A 22,035-nucleotide genomic window follows, 5' to 3' on the forward strand; every position below is an offset into this window, starting at 1 on the left:
CTCCCCACCCCCACCCTCCTCTCACTTATCTCTCCACCCTTCAGGCTCTCTGCCTGTATTCCTGATGAAGGGCTTTTGCTGCTGTCGATTTTACTGCTCCTTGGATGCTGCCTGAACTGCTGTGCTTTTCCAGCACCATTTCTAATCCAGCATCTGCAGTCATTGATTTTACCCTGATAGAAAGTTTGCATGTTTCTATTTCAGGAGCATCCTTCTCATTGCTTCAAAATAGGCTTTCAGCTTTTCACCGGCATGAAATCAGAAAGGCTAATGGGATTCTATTCTTTGTTACAAGAGGAATTGAAAGTAAAATTAAGAAGGTTATGCTCCAGCTATGAGGTGCTTTGGTGAGACCACATCTTGAATGCTGCATGCAGTTGAGGTCTCCTTATTTAAAGAAGGATAGGCAGTTTTGAGAAGGTTGACTGGATTGATACCCAGAATGAGCAGGTTGTCTAATAAGGAAAAATTGGACAGACTGAGTTTGTTTTTAGTTGCATTCAGAAGACCAAGAGGTGATTTCATTGAAGCGTGCAAGATCCCAAATGGTCTTGACAAAGTGAATGTGGAAAAGTATTTTTCCTTTTGTTGATGAGCCCAGAACTAGAGAAACCGGTTTCAGAATGAGGGATCACACTTGTAGGACAGGGATGAGGGCAATTTTGTTTCTCTGATTATTTTACAGCTTTGGAATCCCTACCTCACAAGATAGTGGAAGCTGGATCATTGAATATTTTTAAAGTGAAGTGGAGTAGATTCTTGTTAGGGAAGGAAATCAAATGTTATCAAGGATGGGTGGAATTCAGAGCAAAACAGATCAACTATGATCGTATTGAATGATCAAGCAGGCTTTAAGGGCCGAATGGCCTCATTTTACTCCTAATATATACATTTGTGTAAAACTTTATGTGATTTTGGCTTTCTAATTTAGTTAGGGATTAAATTAAGGATATTGTTAAGGCTTGATGTGCAGGTCTATATAGAAACTTAAATAAGCATCTCTTGACTGCAGATGGACCTACACGTGCATCAATTTGCATGAACTTATGATATCCAGATTTCCCAGAGGAAGAAACTTCTTAGTGAAGGGAATTTATCTCCAGACAGAACAAGACCAGGATTTCTATGTGGACACTGTGTATATTGGACAGAAGCCTACAGTGCAGAATCAAAATGGTATTGTTATTTTGAATTTCAAATCTGAGCGAGGTACTGATCAAAGTTTGGTTGCTGGTGGTAGTGGTAAAATGATGATGTGGTACATAATTCATGTAGATTCAAATCAGTTTTGTGGAGCATAGCAGTACCTAAACCAACAGCAAACTGTAAGGAATAGAAACAATCACAGTGTAAGAAAAAAGAGGATTAAATCCACAGGGACCTCTTTGTTGTGAACAGCTGTTCAGGAGTAGCATGAACTCTGAATTTTATTCTTTTATACATGATGTTCCCTTTGACCATCACATAAAGTGGAGAAATTATGCATTTTTCTCACTTAATTGTCAAGGGAAATGGATTAGAACCAGCTAAACAAAATTGAGGAACTGATCAGCCACGTCTTATCAAAATGACTGAACAGTCATGAGGAGTCAAATGGACTTTTCTTATTTTATTCCCACAATTACAGAGGCATGAGTTATGGGGTTTTTTTAAATACCTGGTGGGTTTATTTTCATTCATAGAATGTAGCATCACTGACTAAGCCAGTATTTTCCATCCAACCCAATTTGCCCAGCCAGCATTTAAGAGTCAACAATATAGCTGTGCATTTGGAGCCACATATAAGCCATACCAGCTAAGGACAGTAGATTTCCTTCCCTAAAGGACATTATTGAGCCAGACGTATTTTTACAACTATCAAGAATGGTGAGCTTTTATTCCAGATTCAAACCCATGCACTCCAAAACCAAAAGCCTAGGGTTCTGGAATACTAATCCAGTGACATTGCCACTCTGTCACCACCTGCCATATGAGTCTATGGTATAAGGAGCTGGCGCAGGATTCTTAAAAGATCATAGTACTGTATATCAAAGGAACAAAATAGGTTCATCAACCCATCACGTCTGCCCTACCATTCAATGGGATCGTAGCTGATTTGATAATCCTCAATTCCATTTTCTTGCCTTTTTGCATCATCCCTTAATTCCCTTATTGTTTATCCTCTTGTTAGGCACTTCAAGAGTTTTCTTAAAAGAAAATAAAAACAGAAATTGATGGAAAAACTCAGCAGGTTTGGCAGCATCTGTAGCGAGAAATCGGTCCAGTGACCCTTCCTCAGAACGCAAGAATTTTCTTAGCCATTTTCATTGTGATATTGTATTTCAAGCACTTCTTATTTGAAGTATATTTCAGAGAACTTTTTTGGAGATCGTGTGAAATTTAATTTTTTGTAATTTTTGATTTAAGTTAGTGAATGACTTCTTTCATTTACAGATGTACCAATAGTAGCTTACCCTCCATTGTTTGACAAAGGAATTCTTATTGAGGAGTTCATAGTTACTGAAGGAGGAACTAAAAAAGATGGTGTGCACAGTCAGTATGAAGTAACTATGGTTACCATCGACTGTAGCTGCAACATTCCATTGCTAGAGATTGCCTTTGCTCAGGTCAGTATAATGTTGTTTTTGGGTAGCATTTGAAATAGGAATCAAATTGTGTTGATTAAGAGAATATTTTATCAATCTATGCTCTTTCAGAAGAAGATTAGCTGAGTTAGATCTGTTATTGGTTTGTGATACACAGTATTGCCAGCAATGTGGGTTTGATTCCTGCACTGGCTGAGGTTACCATGAGAGTCCTTCCCTTTCAATCTCATTCCTTACTTGAGATGTAGCGACCGTCAGGTTAAACCACCACCTGTCATCTCTTTCTGTCGCTATTAAGACAGCAGCACTGTGAACCTTTGGAATGACATCACCTTCACTTTACTATTGTAGATATTGTCCCTCCTATCTATGTATGGCTATGCTTTGAGCAACGCTGAAAATGTGTTGCTGGAAAAGCGCAGCAGGTCAGGCAGCATCCGGGGAACAGGAGAATCCTGTGAATCCTCTTACAAGGATGCCTTCCTTGAAGAAGCTCTCTGCGAATCCTATGCTTTGAGCAACATCTAGTCTACAATGCCAAACTGTGTAACAGTTCCTGTAGTTCTTAATATGTCCATAATTTTTTCACTCCAATCTTTGCCATTCTGTTTGATACCTACCATGTATTTCTATTCTCCTGTTGGTAATCTGTTCCTTGAGTATATCTCTTTCTCATTAAATGTAAGTTGTACATTTCCTATTTCCGATGAAACCAATAATGATGAGCTCTTGGTTCTCATATTTAGTCTTTGGCTCGATCCAAATTCCCCATGCTTGTTAACTCAAAATCTTTCAATCCAGATTCCTCTCACTTCTCAATTTCACACCTGTCTCTTACTCTTCTCCTTTCCAAAGAGCAATGTTCCAGAATAGATAACCTTTCCCCATTACCCGATCCTCTCAATCTCATAAACTCAGAAATTCACCTTGAGATCTCCACAAAACTCTCTACAATCATCCTTTATCCATCCTGTATGGAGGCAAAAACTGGCTACAGTACTCCAGAGACATTTCTAGTAGGGATAGATATACCAACGCTCCCTCTTAAATCACCGCATGCTACATGTCCATTAATTAATTTCTATCTGGTAGCATTGAATTTTCTGTTTGTAGAAGCAAGGGATTTTATTGATGCTGTTATAATGCGCTTTACTTTCTGTGAGATGTTCTTGTTGATATTCCATTGAGTTTACAGTGGGAAATTGAGAAAAGTCAACTGGAAATGGCACTAAAATATCCTGTTTGGAAGGATAATGTTTCTGATGGATGTTCTTTTAGGCTTTGCCTAATGGTACAAAGGATGGGATGGTTTACAGAGGGAGCACTTGGCCTGAGGGAGCCGTTCTAAGAGTTCGGAGAACACAAGCAGCATCTCCTCCAATCTCTGGTACCTTGGATATTGAGTACTTTGGGAAAACCTTGAAAGGTAAGTAATGAATACTGAGGGAATTTTTTTTGGAGACCTCCTTAGCTTGCTCGAAAACGGTTTCATTCAAAGAAACCCTAGAAGGTTGTGCTCTGTGAGGATTCTCAAAACGCAGGAATGTTCTAGATTTTTCCAGTCGTGACAATTAATCTTTGGAAAATCAGGGCACAGTGACTTCTGTGGTCAATTTGTTGGTTGCAGTGGGGGAATGTAACCTATAAATAAGTAGTCTGCTATATTTGTGTTCAGGAGCTGTGTAGAAAGTCTTTAATTCTTGTGCTTAGATTTCCGTTTAATAAAGTGTCAGTGGATCCAGATAATGTGAACAAGCTCTTGTTTCAGAGCAGCAAACATTTCTGTTGGCTTTCTGCAGCTCAATTCAATGAAACCTTCATATCTGAGTTTTCTTCTCGCTGACCTGTCCTCCACATATCTACATCAGCCATGGCCTAGCGGGTAGCACTCTCTCCTCCAAGAATGTTATGAGTTCAATCCCACTCCAAGGATTTGTGCACATAATCCAAACAGATTGCAGTTAGTTTCTGTGCACAGGTCTGAAAGGCAGTTCCTCTGCATATCACTCAAAATACCAGTTTCCACTATTTTGCCAAATGGTGACTGAGCCTTTATTCCTGCCAAATACTTCCCACCACTTTTCCTGAGATTGCCCTACCTTCAATGGGAACGGCACTACCCTGACAGTTTCAGGACCTCCAACTGGAGCAACACCCTCCAGCTAGAACTCTGGAATCTGGGGAAATCATAAGAGAGAACTCAAGCGGGCACATTCCCGAAGTAGAAAAATGCTATACCAAAAACGAATATTCTTTCATTACAAGGTTCTTCTCCCTCAAGCCCAGCAAGAGGGAGATTTATGTGAATGTCTGAAATTATAAAGCATTTTGAGAGAATAAGGCAGAGAAAATTATTTACAATGGTACAAGGATGTGTAAACAGAGGGGACAGATTTTTGGCAAAAGAATTAGAAGGTGAGATGGAGAGAGTTTCTGTGCAGTGCGTTATTAACTGGAATATATAAATGAATAAATACCAGAAGGTATTGTGGAACAAATTCAATTGTATAAATACTTAAAGGGGAAAAAAATATGCAATTAGGAGAATCAAGAGAGTAGAAATAGTTGAATGGCTCTTTCAAGAAAGAAAATCTCTTAGAAATAACAGACCTTCTTCTAGACCGTATAACTCAATTGCACTGTCATCAAAGCACATCAATATTTTGACCTTTTCTGTAATTTCTCAAAACACTTTATTTTTGAAGATTTGCCAGTTAATGCTACAGCCTCGGAAATGCAATATGCCTTACAAACAATCTCTGAGATTGGGACAGTTTCTGTAACGAAATCAGGCAACTGTTCTGCCGCCGAGTGGACAGTGAAATGGCTCAGCAAGCCGGGCAATCAGCCCACGTTAAAGGTGAGACCCAGACTCATGGCATAATGAAACAGTCCCCTAGATTTAAACCCCAACACATTTCAACTTAGCTATTCAACTTGTTGGCTCGACAGAAGAAGCAAAATCTAGAATAAAGTATTCCATCCCTTCTGCCGAGCATTTTGCTACTCTACTTCATTCTGTCTGACTTCAATCTTACATCTGTTAGTGATTTAAAAGAATTGCTTGAGCCCCATCTTCCAAACCCATGACCTAGAAGATAAAGGGAAGTTCTTCAAGTTGCAAGGGAACGCCATTATGTGTAACTTTCCCTCGAAGGTACACTCAATTATGTTTTTGAATTATAATCACCATTCCTTCAGTGTCACTGGGTCAAAGTTATGTAACTCCCTTCCTAACAACATTGTCCCTACACCATAAAGATTGTAGTCGTTCCAGAAGGTAATTCACCACCATTGTATTTCAATTATGTATGTATGTTATTTGCTGGCCTATCCAGTGGTGACCTCATCCTGAGAATGTCTTAATAAAACAATAGATGTAAATAATAATTGTTGTGGGATGTAGGGAGTAAAATTGAGCATGGGGTAAATATGATGCTACAAAATATATTTGATGCTACAAAATATCACAAATTAAAATGTGTTTTGATTCCATGTTGAACAGATTAAAGATATGAATGTCATTGGAGTCAATGCAACAGTAAATGTTTACAATAAGCAGCAAGGAGGGCTGTTTAGTGAACATCTGATCGGCGATCTGTTTCGGACACCACACACACTGCCTCAGGTACGCACATGCAGTTTTGCCTTAAACGTGTCTGTAAGTTACAGACATGAAAGAAGGAGGAGGCACTCAGCTCCTCAGGATTGCTGCAATGTGGCTGTCTGCTCTACAGTTCAGTTTACCCACCTTAGCTCGATTACCCTTCTACAAAAATCTCTCAACCTCATTCTTGAAAGCTCTGGCTGAGCCCCAGGCATCCACAGAATCTTTGGGCAAGAGATTAGATTTCCATTACTCTTTATGTGAGAATGTGTTTCTTGACATCTCCCATAAATGAGCCAGTTCCAATATTAGGTTTTGGACTCTTCTCATTTAGCATTTTGAAAACTAAGATTACATCTACACTCACCTGTACATACCTACCAACACTGTACAGATTTGCACAGACCTGTGCATGCCTCTACATATCTGTACATTCCTCTGCACACTTCAACACAACAACACATGCACATATATACACCTAGAATTGGTTGCACACATCTTACATACTTAAAAACATCCACACACACTTGGAACCACGTCTGCAGACATGTATATACACACACACACACCTCTTGATACATCAATATATATCTACATTCACTTGGATACTCCTAGACACACCTGAATATACATACCCCTCTATAAATTTAGATGAATACCTGGACACACCTATATACATCTGCACACACCCAGACAAAGCATTGTACATTTACACACAACTGCACTGCACACAGATGCATACATCCAGCTACAGCTACACATACCTAAACACACCTGTTTACAAATGTACACTCCTGCATATACTGAGATGCCCCTGCATACAATTAGACACACCTTTATAAAGCTGCACACATCTGTAGACACTGAGACATGCTTAGAATGCACTTAGACCCCTGCATACACCTTGAAACATACATACACACCTGCATACTTAGACACATCTGCATGCACCTAGACACCCTTGTATATATCTGCACTTTCCTGCATACACCTTGACCAACTTAGATACACCTCCATATGTTTGCACACACCTAGACACACTGCAAACAAATAGATATACCTTTATGCATCTGCGTACACCTGCATACACCTAGCCAAATCCACATACACCTTGCCACATTTAGACACACCTATATGCACATAGACACACTGCATAAACATGCATGCAACTATACACATCTGGATACATCTGCACATACCTGAATACACCTACACACACATGCACACATCTGTATACATCTGCACACACTCAAATACTTAATATTTTAGTCACAGAGCACAAGCAGTCTGATTTGTTTAAATTGCTGAGGGATGACAAGGCCATTTAATTATACAAGTAATATGGGTTATTTAACACTGCAAAAGGTCAGTTATTCAGTAGAAGGGGAATACTTTAGTCCTCAAATTGGAGTCAAATGAAATTTTTGCCCTCCCTGCCCGGTTTGATGGGATGATTCAGGGTGGGCCAAGAGGTGGATGTTGGGTGGTTGGGGGAGCAGGTGGATTTACACAAGTCTGGTTGGCTGAAACTTTGACTTCTGTGCACCAAGGTTGCAGACCAGGAACTAATGATGCGATTGGACAACTATATTTGTCCGAGCAAGAGGCCAGTTCCATCTGTTTTTGGATCAGGTCCAGTTGCTCAATCACATTTAAGATTACTCGACCACAGCTGGGATCAGGGTAACTTCCATCGCTTGTACAATATTTTTTTTAAATAGAGTGCAACAGTTGCAGCTTCACACTGGAAGCATAACCTAAATCCGTAAGGAGAATACTCCATGAAAACTGAGTCAATCTGTACAACATGAGCCGTTTTCTTCCTCACAGGTAGAGGTTTACATCAACGGTATTCCCAGTAACTGTTCCGGGAATTGTGGATATAAATGGAATGCTGAGAAAACCCCTGTCATTACACACATTACCCCAACAACAGGTAAATGTGAGAAATTCAGGTAGGCTTCTAAACCATGTCATCCATTTCAAACTAATGAAAGTGCTTCAAATCATTCACAACAGACTTGTAAAACAGCATTTGAAACAATGAGACTGATAATTACCACTCTGCCATTCTGGCGAACCTTTACTGTACCCACTCCAATTTCATTAAGATCTTTTTGAGATGCAATGCCCAAAACTGAGCATTGTCATTGTAGGTAGCTCTGACCAGACATAGAACTATAGAAAATAGATGCAGGAGTAGGCCATTCAGCCCATTGAACCTGCTTCACCCTTCAGTGTCATCATGGTGATCCTCCAACTCAGTACCCTGCTTTCTCCCTATGTCCTTTGACCCCTTTAGCCCTAAGAACCATATCTAATTTTCTTTGTGAAAACTCAATGTTTTGGCCTCAACCGTTTTCTGTGGCAGACAATTCCACAGACTCACCATTCTCTGGTTGAATAAATTTCTCCTCATCTCAGTCCTAAATGGTCTACCCATATCCTTCGACTGTGACCCCTGGTCATCAGGAACATCTTTCCTGTATTTACCGTCTAGTCCTGTTAAAAACGTGTAGGTTTCCATAACATCGCCCCTCATTTTTCTAAATTGCAGTGAATACATTGCTAACCAATTCAGTCTCTTTTCATAAGTCAGGCCTGCCTTCCAAAGAATCAGTCTGGTAAATCTTACTTGTACTTCCCTCATAGCCAGAACATCTTTCCTCAGACTGAACCTGCAAACAATATACCAGATATGTTCACATTAAGCTCTGTACAATTACAGAAGATATACTTGTTCCTGTACATGAATCCTCTTGCTATGAAGGCCAAAATGTATTTGTCCTCTTCACTTCCTGCTGTGCCAGCATCCTTACTTTTAGTGACTGGTGTACAAGGATACCCTCATACAATTAGAGCATAACTTATGCCTGTTGTATTCAGTCTTCTCAAAATTAAAGTTAACAATCTATTTGCTTTTTTTTCATTCTGTTTACTATATGTTCTCACTCTCGAAATGATCTATAATGTTAAAAGTTGCTGAGGATATATTCTACCCAGTGACCTCTGTTGCTGTACAGGGGTGAAACAGATTACAAGGTGCTGAATGAGGTTGACTGGCCTGAGTGAATGTCCAGACCATTGCTTCAAGGGGACTCTCTCCCAATCATCTCACTTTTCAGTTTGTGAGGCCATCAGGTTTACTCTGTTCTCTGGCAAATCTCTTCCTGGATCCATGCCTAATGGAGACCATAGCAGAGAACAGTTGCTGAATTCTCATTTAAACCGTCATTTTGTTTTATCAGGATCCAGGTCCAGTGGGACTGTTCTGACCATAACAGGCTTCAGATTCGCCAACAGTTCAATGACCGATACCACTTGGGTTTCGATTGGAGGTACCCATTGTCCAATCACAGGATTAACTGGTGAGAAAACGTTCAAAGCAAATGAAGTTCAGTCAATACTGAATAGTGTGATGTGAGGGAGTAATTGTGTTGACTTACCCCAGTTCTGAAGAAGTCAGACCAGAACTCAAAATGTTTAACACTGTTTCTCTCTCCATAGATGCTGCCAGACCTGCTGATTTTTCTCCAGCATTTTCTGTTTTTATTTCAGATTTCCAGCATCCTCTGTATTTTCCGAGGCAAGAGTAATTGATAGACATAGCTCTGGGATCACCTGACCTCTAATGCAAGTGATGGAATCTCTATGAGATTCTTTGACACTGAGAATATCTGTGTGCCAAGTGCTCTCCCTCACTTGGGGAAACAGTGAAGCAGTATAAACTCCAGCAAAGTGACTACATATAGAGGGAAATGCTGTAATCATTTGAAATCACTACATTTTGCAGTACAGCAGGAAGTCACTCACGCCATCTTTCCAAGTTACAGTTTGCTGCAAAAAATCCAAAATTAATTCTAATATTCTCTGCTGTCTGCCCACACCATCCTGATTATTTGTTTCATATATTTATCCTCCTTTCACTACAAGAGGCAATGGTTTCTGCCTCAATCACACTGTGGTAAAATATCCCCATGTTCCCAAGGACCCTGTGCCTAACTCCTCTTCTCATTTCTTAATGATGTTTAGGAATTGACAAGCCATTGCTATGAACTCACCACCAAGAAGGAATTCCCTAATTGACTTTCACATAATTTAAAATTTTGAAAAACCTGGATTAAATCCTGCATTTGCTTTCTCTATCTTTGAAAATAAGTTTGGAAATAATGGTAAGAGGGAATCCATTGGAACAGCAGACACTCTTGAGTGAGAATGCAGATCTGAAAACAGCTCAACACTCACTGAGAACAACACATAAGGGCCTCTCCTGAATGTCCCAGACTGCCAGGGAGACTCATAACGCAATGCTATGTTTTGCGTTATCTATAATATAGTGAGACAATTATTTTTAATTATAGATGACAAATGATTTGTTTTTTCTACATTATATAACAACACACAACACCAGCATACATTTATATAGCTTCTTTAGGTAGAAAATTTATTCACGTGTGTAAACAGATGAAATATGACACTGAGTTATGTTACATACAAATTCAAACAGGTGGCCAAAGGTTTGGTCAAAATATTTAAGAAGCATCTTAAAAACCGTGAAAGGAGGAGAGAAGGAATTCCAGAGTTTAGGATCCCAGATATTAAAGACACTGCCATCAAAGGTGAAGCAAAGAATATTAGGGATGCACAAGGAGGTAGAATTGGAGCAGCGATCCGAGATCCGAGAGGGGTTGAAGAAGTTACATAGATATATATCTCATCATGCAAATAGAAAGGTGTGAATCTCTTTACATTACACATCATGAGGATGCTATTTGGAGGGAAAATGCTTTTTCTTCATGTTTGGATTTGATCATTTACATTCTTTGTTATTTTGTTTTCAGATACCAAAATAACCTGTATGATTGGAGTTGCCAGTAATACATCATCTCCTCTCACTGTTTACATCGCTGGACTTGGCTTTGCAAACTATTCCAGCAACCAGACATTCACATTTATGTTTCAGTTTGAGGCAACAAGCATATACCCATCCATAGGCAGCACTGAAGGTACTCATTATAGTGTAGTGAGCATTTATATAAATCACCATTAAACGTTAAGGCATTTTCTTAAACTTAAGGCCAAAACCTAAATCAACCACATTTAAAATTGGATTTTGTGTCCGAGTAATGATCATTTGTGTTAACGTCACTTTCACAGTTTGGAGTATATTATGCATTGTACTTATTTTGGATAAGAAATATGTCCAAGCATGGTGAATATAATCAAACAGCCTCTGCAATTCATAATAATGATATATATTATTTTGGGGTAAAAAAAAGGATTTTTAAGGTACTTTTAACTCCATAAAATTATGGACAATGCAATTTTGGACAAATGATGTTCACCAATAATGTTCAATGCCGTGAAAGCAATGGGTTATCGTCCTGGCTTCTAGCATGCATTCAGTGAAAGTTGCATGAAACTATTGTTATGGTAAGAGTTGCTCAATGATTAAACATTCCCAGCAAATTTTTAAAATGCATTAATCATTTATCATACACAACTGGAGTCACAGGAAGACATGGTAGTGAAGAAGGCACTTGGTGTGCTTGCCTTTATTGGCAAAGGAGTTGGAAGTTCATGTTGCGCCTGTACAGGGCATTGGTTAGGCAACGTTTGGGATACTGCATTCAGTTCTGGTCTCCCAGCTAAGGTATTGATAAATTTGCAAAGGTTCCAAAAAAAATTTACAAGAATGTTGCCAGGGTTAGAGGGTTTGAGCTACTGGCTTGGGCTATTTTCCTTTGAGCACTAGAGGTTATGGGGTGACCTTATAGATGCTTATAAAATCATGAGGGGCATGGATAAGATAAATAGTCAAGGTCTTTTCCTCGAGGTAGGTGAGTCCAAAACTACAGAGCATAAGTTTAAGATGAGAGGGAAATATTTAAGGGGGATTTAGGGGGCAATCTTGCAGAGAGTGGTGCATGTATGGAATTAACTGTCAGAGTTGGGGTGTTGGAGGCTGGTACAATTACAACATTTTAAAGACATTAGGATGGGTGTATGATTAGGAAGGGTTAGAACGATATGAGCCAAATGCTGCCAAATGGGACGAGATTGCTTTGGGATATCTGGTAAGCATGGGACGAGTTATATCCGAAGGGTTCTTTTCCGCGTTATACATCGTTGTGACTCTATAACAAACTGCAAGCTGTGCTGGTCAAATTAAAGCAGGTGATAACAGAATTTAAAATACTTTTTGCCAGATGTTTTGGGTATAGGTTGTTGGCTTTCTAAGGCCTGATTTGGTTTTTAATTTTTAATGATCCTGACATGTTGACAGCATACAGAGAGTAAATAATTTTCAAAGAGGACCAGCAAAATAAAAGTCCTTTACACTTTGTTTCCTCTGAACTTGCAGAGGATTCTGTGAAGGAGCTTTATTTCACTTCAATATTGTGAGCCATTGTCTTAGAGACGTTGTCATGGAGTCATACATCGGTCCAACCAGTCCATGCCCAAACTAATCTAATTACACCTACCTGCACTTGGCTCATATCGTCCAAACATTTCTTATTCAGGTACTTATCTACATGTCTTTAAACATTGTAACTGGACCTGCATCTGTCACTTTCTCTGAAAGTTCATTCCACATATGAATCGCTGTCTGTGTACAAAAATGGCCCTGGTCTTGATATCCCCCACCCTTATCTATACCCCTCATTATCTTATAAACCTCCTTAAGGATACCCCGAACCTGCTGAGCTCCAGTGAGAAAAGTCTCAGCCTGTGCTTATGACCAAAGCTCTTCATTCTCAGCACCATCTCTGAACCCTTTGCAGCTTAATAATATCCTTCCTGTAACACAGTACTCCATAAGTGGCCTCAATAATGCCTGCACAACCTCAACATAATATCCCAACTCCAATACTCAAAGGTCTGAGCAATGAAAGCAATCATGCTAAATGCCATCTTCACCACCCTATTTATATTTGACGCAAACTTCTAAGAATTATGTATCTGAACTCCTTAGTGTCTCTGTTTGACAACACTATCCAAGGCCCTACTTTGAACTGTTTAAGTCCTGCTATTGTTTGCTTTACAAAAATGCAAAAGCTTCCATGAAGAGGTGAACCATTTCCACTGACTCCTGTGAATCCTTTGCATTTATCCAAATTAAACTTCATCTGCCATTCTTTAGCCTGCTGATCCCATTTGTCGAGATCTCTTTGTAATCTTAGATAACTTTCTTCACTATCCAATGTACCAGCAATTTTGGTGTCATCCACAAATTTACAAACTATGCTTTTTTATATTCTTATCTAAATCATTTACATAAATGACAAAGTGGACTGAGCACTGATCCCTGTGGAACACCGCTGGTAACTGGCCTCCAGTCCGAAAAACAAACCTCCATCATCACTCTCCAGCTCCTGCTATTAAGCTAATTTGTTTCCAATGGCAAGCTCACCATGAATCCCATGTGATCTAACTTTACTAATCACTCTATCATGCGAAACCTTGTCAAAGACTGGACTAATTTCCAAGTAAACAGTATCTACTGCTCTGCCCTCCTCAATCATTTTGCTTACTTCCTCAAAAAACCTTGATCAAGTTTTGGAGACATGATTTTCTTCACAAAACCCATGCTGATTATCCATAATCCTTCCTTGCCTCTTGAAATGCATATAAATCCTATCTTTGAAATTGTGGTTATAATGTAATCCCAGCTTGAGCTTGCATTCAGAATGTCACCTTAAGCCCGACCTGAATGGAGGAGGGAATCTCACTCCTGCTGTGAATCATAGACTCATTTACCACAGAGGAGGAATCAATTCTTTTTTCTTCATGGGATAAGGCTATTGCTGACTGGATCAACAATTATTGCCATTCCATAAACGTCCTTGAACTAAATGGTTACCTGGGTGATTTCAGAGGGCAGTTAAGAGACAACCACATTGCTGTGGGTCTGGAGTCATATATAGGTCAGACTGGGTAAGAACGGTAGATTTCCTTCCCTGAAGGACATTGCTGAACCAGCTAGGTTTTTAGGACGGTTAATGATTATACATATTGGGATTCATTTTTGCATTCCAGATTTAGTCATTATATTTAAATTCCACCAGCTGCCACGTTGGTATTTGAACAAGTGTTTCCCCCCCCAGGACATTAATCTGGCATTAATGGTCCAGTGACATTATCAGCAGATCACCACCTCCCTTTTCCTCCCACTAAGACCGTAATGGCTTAACATGGAGCAATCCAGTCAGTTCTCCTACTCCATCCAATGGCCCTCAAAGCTTATTTCCTTCAAGTGTCGATTCAGTTTCTGAAAGCGATACTTTCACAACATCCTCCAAATGGCATGGTAAGGAATGGAATTGAATGGCAGTAAGCGACACAGTGGCACTGCTGCCTCACAGCACTAGGGATCTGGGTTCAATTCCCACCTCAGGAAACTGTCTGTGTGGAGTTTGCACATTCTCCCTGTGTCTGTGTGGGTTTCCTCCGGGTGCTCCGGTTTCCCCCCACAGTCACAAAGATGTGCAGGTTAGGTGAATTGGCCATGCTAAATTGCCCGTAGTGTTAGGTGCATTAGTCAGAGGGGAATGGGTCTGGGTGGGTTGCTCTTCGGTGGGTCAGTGTAGACTTGTTGGGCCAAAGGGCCTGTTTCCACACTGTAGGGAATCTAATCTAATTGGCTCCCAAGTCAACTTGCTCAGCACTGAAGTCCTAATGACTTGCAAGCACTTCCACTGTGTGGAACCTGTCTTTCATGATACATGCCCACCAGCAGACTCCAAAAGCAAATGCCCAACTCAAAATTTGGTTGCAGCAGGAAACATGTCGTCAAAGCATCCAGGAAGAGGTGAACCATTTCCACTGACTCCTGTGAATCCTTTGCTTGTGACAAACCAAAATGGAGAAGGCTCAGATGAATAGAACACCTGGAAAGATGTAATCGGGAACATGCAGAGGAGAAGTTGAGACATCAAACAAAACCTCTAAACAATCTTTCCCATCTTTCAACCAGTACATATGGTAGAGTCTGTGGATCTTGTACTGGACTTATCTGCCGCTTCAGAAACTATTGAAGTGAAGTGGAATCCATTCTTGATCCTGAGGGACTGTCAAAGAAGAAAATTGCTCCACCTCATCCCCCTCCATTATTGATGCCAAGTTGCATCAAAACATCATGCTGCAAGCAATTTGTGATCACTCTCCTCCATCCTGTGAGTCTTTTCCTTGCGTCCGACCAAAATGGAGAAGGCTTACATTATGCGCCATTCTCCAATCCAAAAATAAATCATTTACCAGATTTGTTACTTTCAGTTCTTAGACTGTTTAAAATGTGATTGTGTCCTGATCCTTCTATTCCATAAACCTCAATTTTGTCAACCAGCCTTCTATTTAGAACTTTGTTGAACACTTCCTTAAATCCAGTTTTAAAATTCTCAATCTGATGAAATTATGTGGACTTCGTGCCTGAATAAAGCCATTTCACTTCCCTAAGGACCGGATGCTAGGGAACTGTAAAAACAATCTTAAAATTCGAGTCAGATTGTTCAAGTCAGATGTCAGGAAGCATTTCATTACAAAGGGCAGTGGAAATGTGGAACAATTCCTCCTGAAAAGCTTATGAGGCTGGGAGTTATGCAGTTTTCAAGAGAGATTGACAGATTTCTTTTGGGTACAGAAGGATTGGAGAAATCACAGCCAATGATAGTTGAGGTGCGGGTCAGCTAGATAAATATAGAACTGGCTTGAGGAGCTGAATGGTCTTGTCCTAATCCCCATTTCGCTTCTTTGTACATGAATCTCTTTAGGCATTTAATTTGTGTTTTTGGCTTTAAGTTTTTATTCTTCTTAATTGTAATTTATTTCCATGTTCAGGAGGGACAATTCTGACCATATCTGGTTATGGATTTGTTCCTAATTCAATGGTTTTAATTGGGGGGAAGACCTGCCTTCAACTTACAGAAAGTCCTGTCAAGATGAAATGCAGAACTCCAGAGGTGAGTGGATTTCAAGGTGTCTCGTGTGGTGGCAATTCAGTGTTGGAAGTGTTCAGTCTTGAGAGTGTCTCGTCTGTGGGGGTGCTTTGATAATTCACGCTCCTTCCAGGAGCACTCTCCTGAAATTGGAAGCATGAACATCAGAATATTATCGAAGAATTTTAGTAAGCAAACTACTCATATCTCTTGTTGGTGCCAAAATCTACATTCTCAGCCTTGAAATTAGTGCAAGTGAAAAATTAACCATTTAACTCATTCAAATGATGTCAAGGCTATCTTGACAGAGAAATTATCTACATTTATTTTAGTTTAAAAGGCTTTGCATCTCCTTCCCAATCGTGAATAACAGAATTTTATACAGATAGTTGGACATTGAGAGTCACTGTGTAAAATTTGAAGATGATTATGTATTGGGAATTGTTTTTTCATTAGTTAAATACAGAATTCATTTATAACAAAAAAATGATGACATGGATAATTCCCTTTGAAAGCAAAAGTGTTCTTTGCAGTGCCTATTTCTAAACTGGAATTACAAAGGCTTCAGAAATTAATAATGATTGAAATGGTGATTGAGGGTGGCAGAAAATGAGACAACTCTAAAGAGAAATAATTCAGTTGTAAATAATAAATCAGACAAGCTTTCCATTGGCCACTAACTACTTCAACACAAGGTCTGTAAAAAATGTAGCATGCTTAAAATAAACACGCATTTGTAATAAAGGAGTGGAAGAATCTGCTTGAAGTATGGCAACTTTTTATAAAGCTGGAAGACTTTCAAATGATCAAATAGCTGAGTGACATATACTGCACTAATTATGAACTTGCTGTTCAAAATTCGTCTAAGAAAATGAGCTCATACTAGGCTCATTTTCTCAGGCAAAGCCTGGATATAAATTTTAGTCTCAGTTTGATCCTTCGAGTTGTTATATCAAATGATTCACCCTTTTCGAAAGAATCATTGAAGCATTTATTATATTCTGAATGCCCTATGAAAAGTACTAAAGAGAAATAATTATGAATTCACTTCTGCTCATCTGACAGGCCCCACCTGGAATGTATAACATCTCAGTGATTGCTGCTGGAATATCCAACCTAGTTCCCTTCTCCTTCATTTACATTGATGCAAAGATTCCAGTAATCTCAGAAGTGATTCCAAAAACAAGCAGTGTGGCAGGTAAGTCAAAGTTTCACCTTTTTAAAATAAATAAAATATTACATGTGTTGGGAATTTTGATATAAAGATAGAAAATGGTTAAAATTCTCAGCAGATTTGGCAGCATCTGTGAAGAAAGAAACAAGATTCAATGAGTGGAATCTTATTGGGGAGTCTCAGAAGGCTACAATGTTAATTTTTGATGTTAAAGCATGGTCAACAATTATGACAGTGTGAAGTTAAATGGGCAGTCTGTACGTACACAATTTTGCCTCCGACCAACTGATCTTTGGCAAATTACAGTGCTATCTGCACCTAATTATATATAGTGTAATTTCACAATGTATTGTATAACATTAACTACACAATATTGTTATCACTTGGCTTGTTTTAGGCACTTATTATGAATTCTCTGAAAGTGGGGTCATAGTTAGACATGTTAGTGAAGAAGGCTTTTGCCACACTAGCATGCATCGGTCAGTACATGGAGGAGAGCAGTTGAGAAGTTATGTTGCAGTTACACAGGATGTTGGTGAGGCTGCGCTTGGAGTGTTGTGTTCAGTTTTAGTCACATTGCGATCTGAAGGATGTTTTTAATTTGGAATATGTGCAGATAGAATTTACAAAAATGTTGCCAGGACTAAACAGTATGAATTATAGGGAGAGGTTGGACAAGCGAGGACATTTTTCCCGACTGGATAACTAATGAGTATCAGGGCTGTAATGGATGGAATCCTGGATTGTTTGTGAGATTGTTTTCTATAACATCATATTTGTAGATCAAATGCTGTGTAATACTAAATATCCAATAATCCCATTATAAAGGAGTTTTGTGTGCAGTGACCCATAATATTATGCAGGATATATTGAGTTTGTGCTCAGACCACGAGATGTAGGAGGCGAATGAGACCATTTGGCCCATTGAGTATGCTCTGTCAATCAATCAGATCATGGCTGATCTGATACTCTCCAAGTCTACTTGGAATTGGGGAGTCTCCCTTACCCTAGCAGAGCCAACAAAATACCCAGACTGCCTCTTCTCGGGATGTTACAGGCAAAATACAGCACATGCCAGAAATGAGATGAAAAGAAAAAATGCTGGAAAATCTCATCAAGGTCTGGCAGCAATGTTTCAAGTCCAATATGACTTTTTTTTTTGGAACTCTTCCAAATGACAGATGCAACAAGACCTGTAGTTTATTACCAGTACTTTCTAGTTTTTAAGTTTCTCCATTTGTTGTGCAGGAATCTAAAATTTCCAGTTTCTATCAGTGGTAAACATCCCGAAGTGAATTGTCCCTTGCTTTAACTTCATACCAGTTTCAGTCTGGTAAAGTACCTGAGAATCTTTTCCCCAGATAAGAAAAGGATAAAAGAGTTTGATTAGGTTACCACAGGGAAAATGTAAAGTGAGCATTAATAGGCTTTATTGCACATAAATGTGTAGAAGGGACAGAAAAAGAGGACATTTCTGAAACCCGACAGAGTCAGATCCCAGATTCATGTGATCTGACATCGCTATGACATTGCACCTTATATATGGGCAGTGACTATTCTTAAACTAAAGAAATAATTAACCCTTTACTTCACATCTCACCCCAAGTTCATTTTTCCCACAAACTGTTAATCCTGTGACTATATAGCTTTAATCTTTGTCACCATGCTGGTCTCTTTTGCTTGAAACATTAATCTGCAACAAATTTGTTGCTCTCCTGGGAGATGCATAGGACTAGGTGCTGCCTTATCTTTGTTTTGGAAGGTGATTGCATTGACGAAATGTGATGGCAGTTTCTCACCACAGCTGGTTCCTGGGCTTGATGTTTGCGTTGATATGAATGTAATAGCAGTGAACAGCAATGGAGAGAAAATGATCGAACAGACAAATGTCCAAGGTATTAATTATCACAACACCTTGAAGAGGAAGGCAATAAACTAAAATTCTCCCTTTCATGACTTATCTGTGGAACACTGAGCCAGGAGAAATCTGGGTAGATGAAATGAAGAACAAAGAATAGCTTGTAGATAGTTCTGGAGATGAGGGACTGAGGAGAAATTTCTCTTTCTGTTGGTAATGGTACCAGTTCCCCACCAGCTTCAGCATGAGGCTGCTCCTCTTCAGACAAAAAAGTTTCAAGAACTCCATCAAGATGTAGAGATTCACCCATCATTAATAATAATGGAAGTTTCTGGACTCAAGATTTGTAGGGGAGGTGGTGCATGGGTAACTGCATAACATTATCTGCAGGCTGCACGAAAAAAATGGACAATAATAGGACATTTTGAATCACCTGTCTACCAGTCTTAATATCAGCCAAATGTTTGGACTAGCTAGATGATGAGGACTGAAATTCAGCATTTTCTTTCCGAGTAATTTCTAATTTCTTCTTCAAAAGATTCTATATATTAGTAGCTGATATCTGTCTTAATGAAAGCTTGCTTTTCCGTGATAGCCTTCTGTAAATGTGAATGAATATTTCTGTTTCCTGTTCCTCAAATGTAAGATCATCACTTATCAACTAAAGCAGAATATTTTCCTCAGGAAGTAATGCACAGTGACCTGTCAGCTCTGAACATTTGAATAGACCAAAATTCCTTTCCAATATCAAAATGTCCCTTTCTTCTGTCAGTTGCTTTATGGAGAAAGGCAGTTGAATGCAAGGGACTTGTGGAAATGCTGTGTAAGATTTTCTTGCTCAGTCTCTGATGTGGAGGTGCCGATGTTGGACTGGGATGGACTGGAAGGGACACAACACCAGGTTATATTCCAACAGGTTTATTTGAAATCATAACCTTTCAGAGTACTGCTCCTTTGTCAGTGATACTGATAGTCTCTAGCAATCTAGAGGTAGTTAGACTTCTCCAACCCTGGTTTGATGTTGATACAATCAACTCCTATTGATCTCAATTTTAAGGCCCTCCTTAACTCCTTTTCCAAAAAGATGGGCAGGCCAAGTGAGTTGGCCACACTAAATTGTCTATAGTTTTAGGTGCATTAGTCAGGGGTAAATGTAGGTAAATGAGTCTGGATGGGTTACTTTTCGGAGAGTTGGTGTGGACTTGTTGGGCCGAAGGGCCTGTTTCACACTGTAGGGAATCTAATCTAATCTAATCTTAACTCTGTAGGATCTATAGTTTGGCCCTATATATGTTTATTGTAACAACCTTTGAATGAAGACATCAACAAGATTAAGATTAAGAACCTTTGAATGTTTAAGGTTGGCGAGATATAATTTGGAGTAAAGGTTAGATATTTTTAAACAACTTGTTGAGATATGTTATTACATACCTCTGGAGCAGGAAGGACTTGAACTAGGGCATTCTGGCCCACTAACATTAACACTGCACCACACACAGCCTGGACTCAAACTTATTCTTTTCACTGGATAGCTTTTCGCTAGGTGCAAGAAGGGTCTGATTTTGTATATGTTTAGCAACTCAAGACTGGACATCCATGAGGTGTTATGAGTCATCAGTAGCAGCAGAATTTCACATAAACACAAACTGCATTGTTGTAGTCAGCATATTCTCCACTTCTCCACTGCCAAGCCAAAAGGTCACCCTTGGTTCAATGAAGAATGTAAGAGGCCATGCCAGAAGCAACATCAGGCGTCCCTTATAATGAGACAGTATCTCAGGTAGTACTTTAATGACGGTAAGATTTTGAATAGTCATGACAAAGACAAGAGTGGCCCTTGTGTGAGGGTGTTTAGTTGGACAAAGGACAATTACATCTAAGTTTGACTAGAACTGAAAGTAATCTAAATCTAAACTGGGGAATGTGAATTGGGAACAGTTATTTGAGGGCAAATCTACCTCTAGCACATGGGAGACATTTAAAGACCAGTTGATTCAAGTGCAGAACATGCATGTCCCTGCAAAACTGAAGGATAGGAATGGTAGCATTCAGGAACCATGGATGGCAAGGGAAATTGGAAGATAGTGATGACTGCAGATGCTTGAAAGTCAGAGTCGGTAAAGGTGTGACATTGGATAAAGCACAGCAGGTCAGAGAGCACCCCAGGAGCAGGAGAGTCAACATTTTAGGCAGGACCTTCATCAGGGTCCTGCCCGAAACATTGACTCTCGTGCTCCTGGCATGCTGCCTGACCTGCTGTGCTTTTTCCAGCGCCACACCTTTATCTGACCCTCCAGCATTTGCAGTCATCACTATCTCCTAGTTGCTTCAAACCATACTGTGAAACCTTTTCCAATGATGCCCACTTTGAATAAATTTTCCTCCTCCCTCTGCAAAGATCTCAGTAAATCTCTCTCCCACTGCAACCCCCCAACTATCTCCTCTGCCCTGAAGCTCTTCAACCGGGTCCTGATGAAGGGTCCTGCCGAAAACATAGATTCTCCAGCTCCTTGGATGCTGCCTGACTTGCTGTGCTTTTGAGAAGTAAAATTGTAAGGTTAGTCAAATGGAAAAAGGAAGCATACAATTGGTCTAAACAGCTACAAACTGATGAAGCCAATGAGGAGAATAGAGAAATTAGGAAGAAATTTAAACATGGAATTAGGAAGGCTAAAAGGTGCAATGAAATGTCTTTAATAAACAGGGTCAAGGAGAATCCCAAGGCTTTTTATGTGTATATTAGATGAAAGAGGGTAGCAAGGGAATTTGTGGGCCCACTCAAGGACAAATATCGAGAAAAGCCAACTAGAGGGGAGTCCATATTGGATTTGGTGCTTGGCAATGAACCAGGTCAAGTCTCAGATCTCGCAATGGGA

General features: G+C 39.6%; 1 protein-coding gene across 1 annotated transcript in view; it reads left to right on the forward strand.

The window, feature by feature from the left end:
- The window catches only part of pkhd1l1.1 (PKHD1 like 1, tandem duplicate 1), a 237,775-nt gene that overhangs the window by 62,670 nt on the left and 153,070 nt on the right, over window positions 1-22,035 (forward strand). The window contains exons 23-32 of the mRNA XM_043689364.1: window positions 1,013-1,209; window positions 2,434-2,606; window positions 3,864-4,011; window positions 5,291-5,445; window positions 6,091-6,213; window positions 8,023-8,128; window positions 9,441-9,560; window positions 11,034-11,198; window positions 16,030-16,151; window positions 17,193-17,325. Of these exons, the coding sequence (XP_043545299.1) occupies window positions 1,013-1,209; window positions 2,434-2,606; window positions 3,864-4,011; window positions 5,291-5,445; window positions 6,091-6,213; window positions 8,023-8,128; window positions 9,441-9,560; window positions 11,034-11,198; window positions 16,030-16,151; window positions 17,193-17,325 (1,442 nt within the window). The remainder of the gene's footprint in view (window positions 1-1,012; window positions 1,210-2,433; window positions 2,607-3,863; window positions 4,012-5,290; window positions 5,446-6,090; window positions 6,214-8,022; window positions 8,129-9,440; window positions 9,561-11,033; window positions 11,199-16,029; window positions 16,152-17,192; window positions 17,326-22,035) is intronic.

The sequence above is a fragment of the Chiloscyllium plagiosum genome, chromosome 4, assembly GCF_004010195.1.
Source record: "Chiloscyllium plagiosum isolate BGI_BamShark_2017 chromosome 4, ASM401019v2, whole genome shotgun sequence".
Classification (NCBI taxonomy): domain Eukaryota; kingdom Metazoa; phylum Chordata; class Chondrichthyes; order Orectolobiformes; family Hemiscylliidae; genus Chiloscyllium; species Chiloscyllium plagiosum.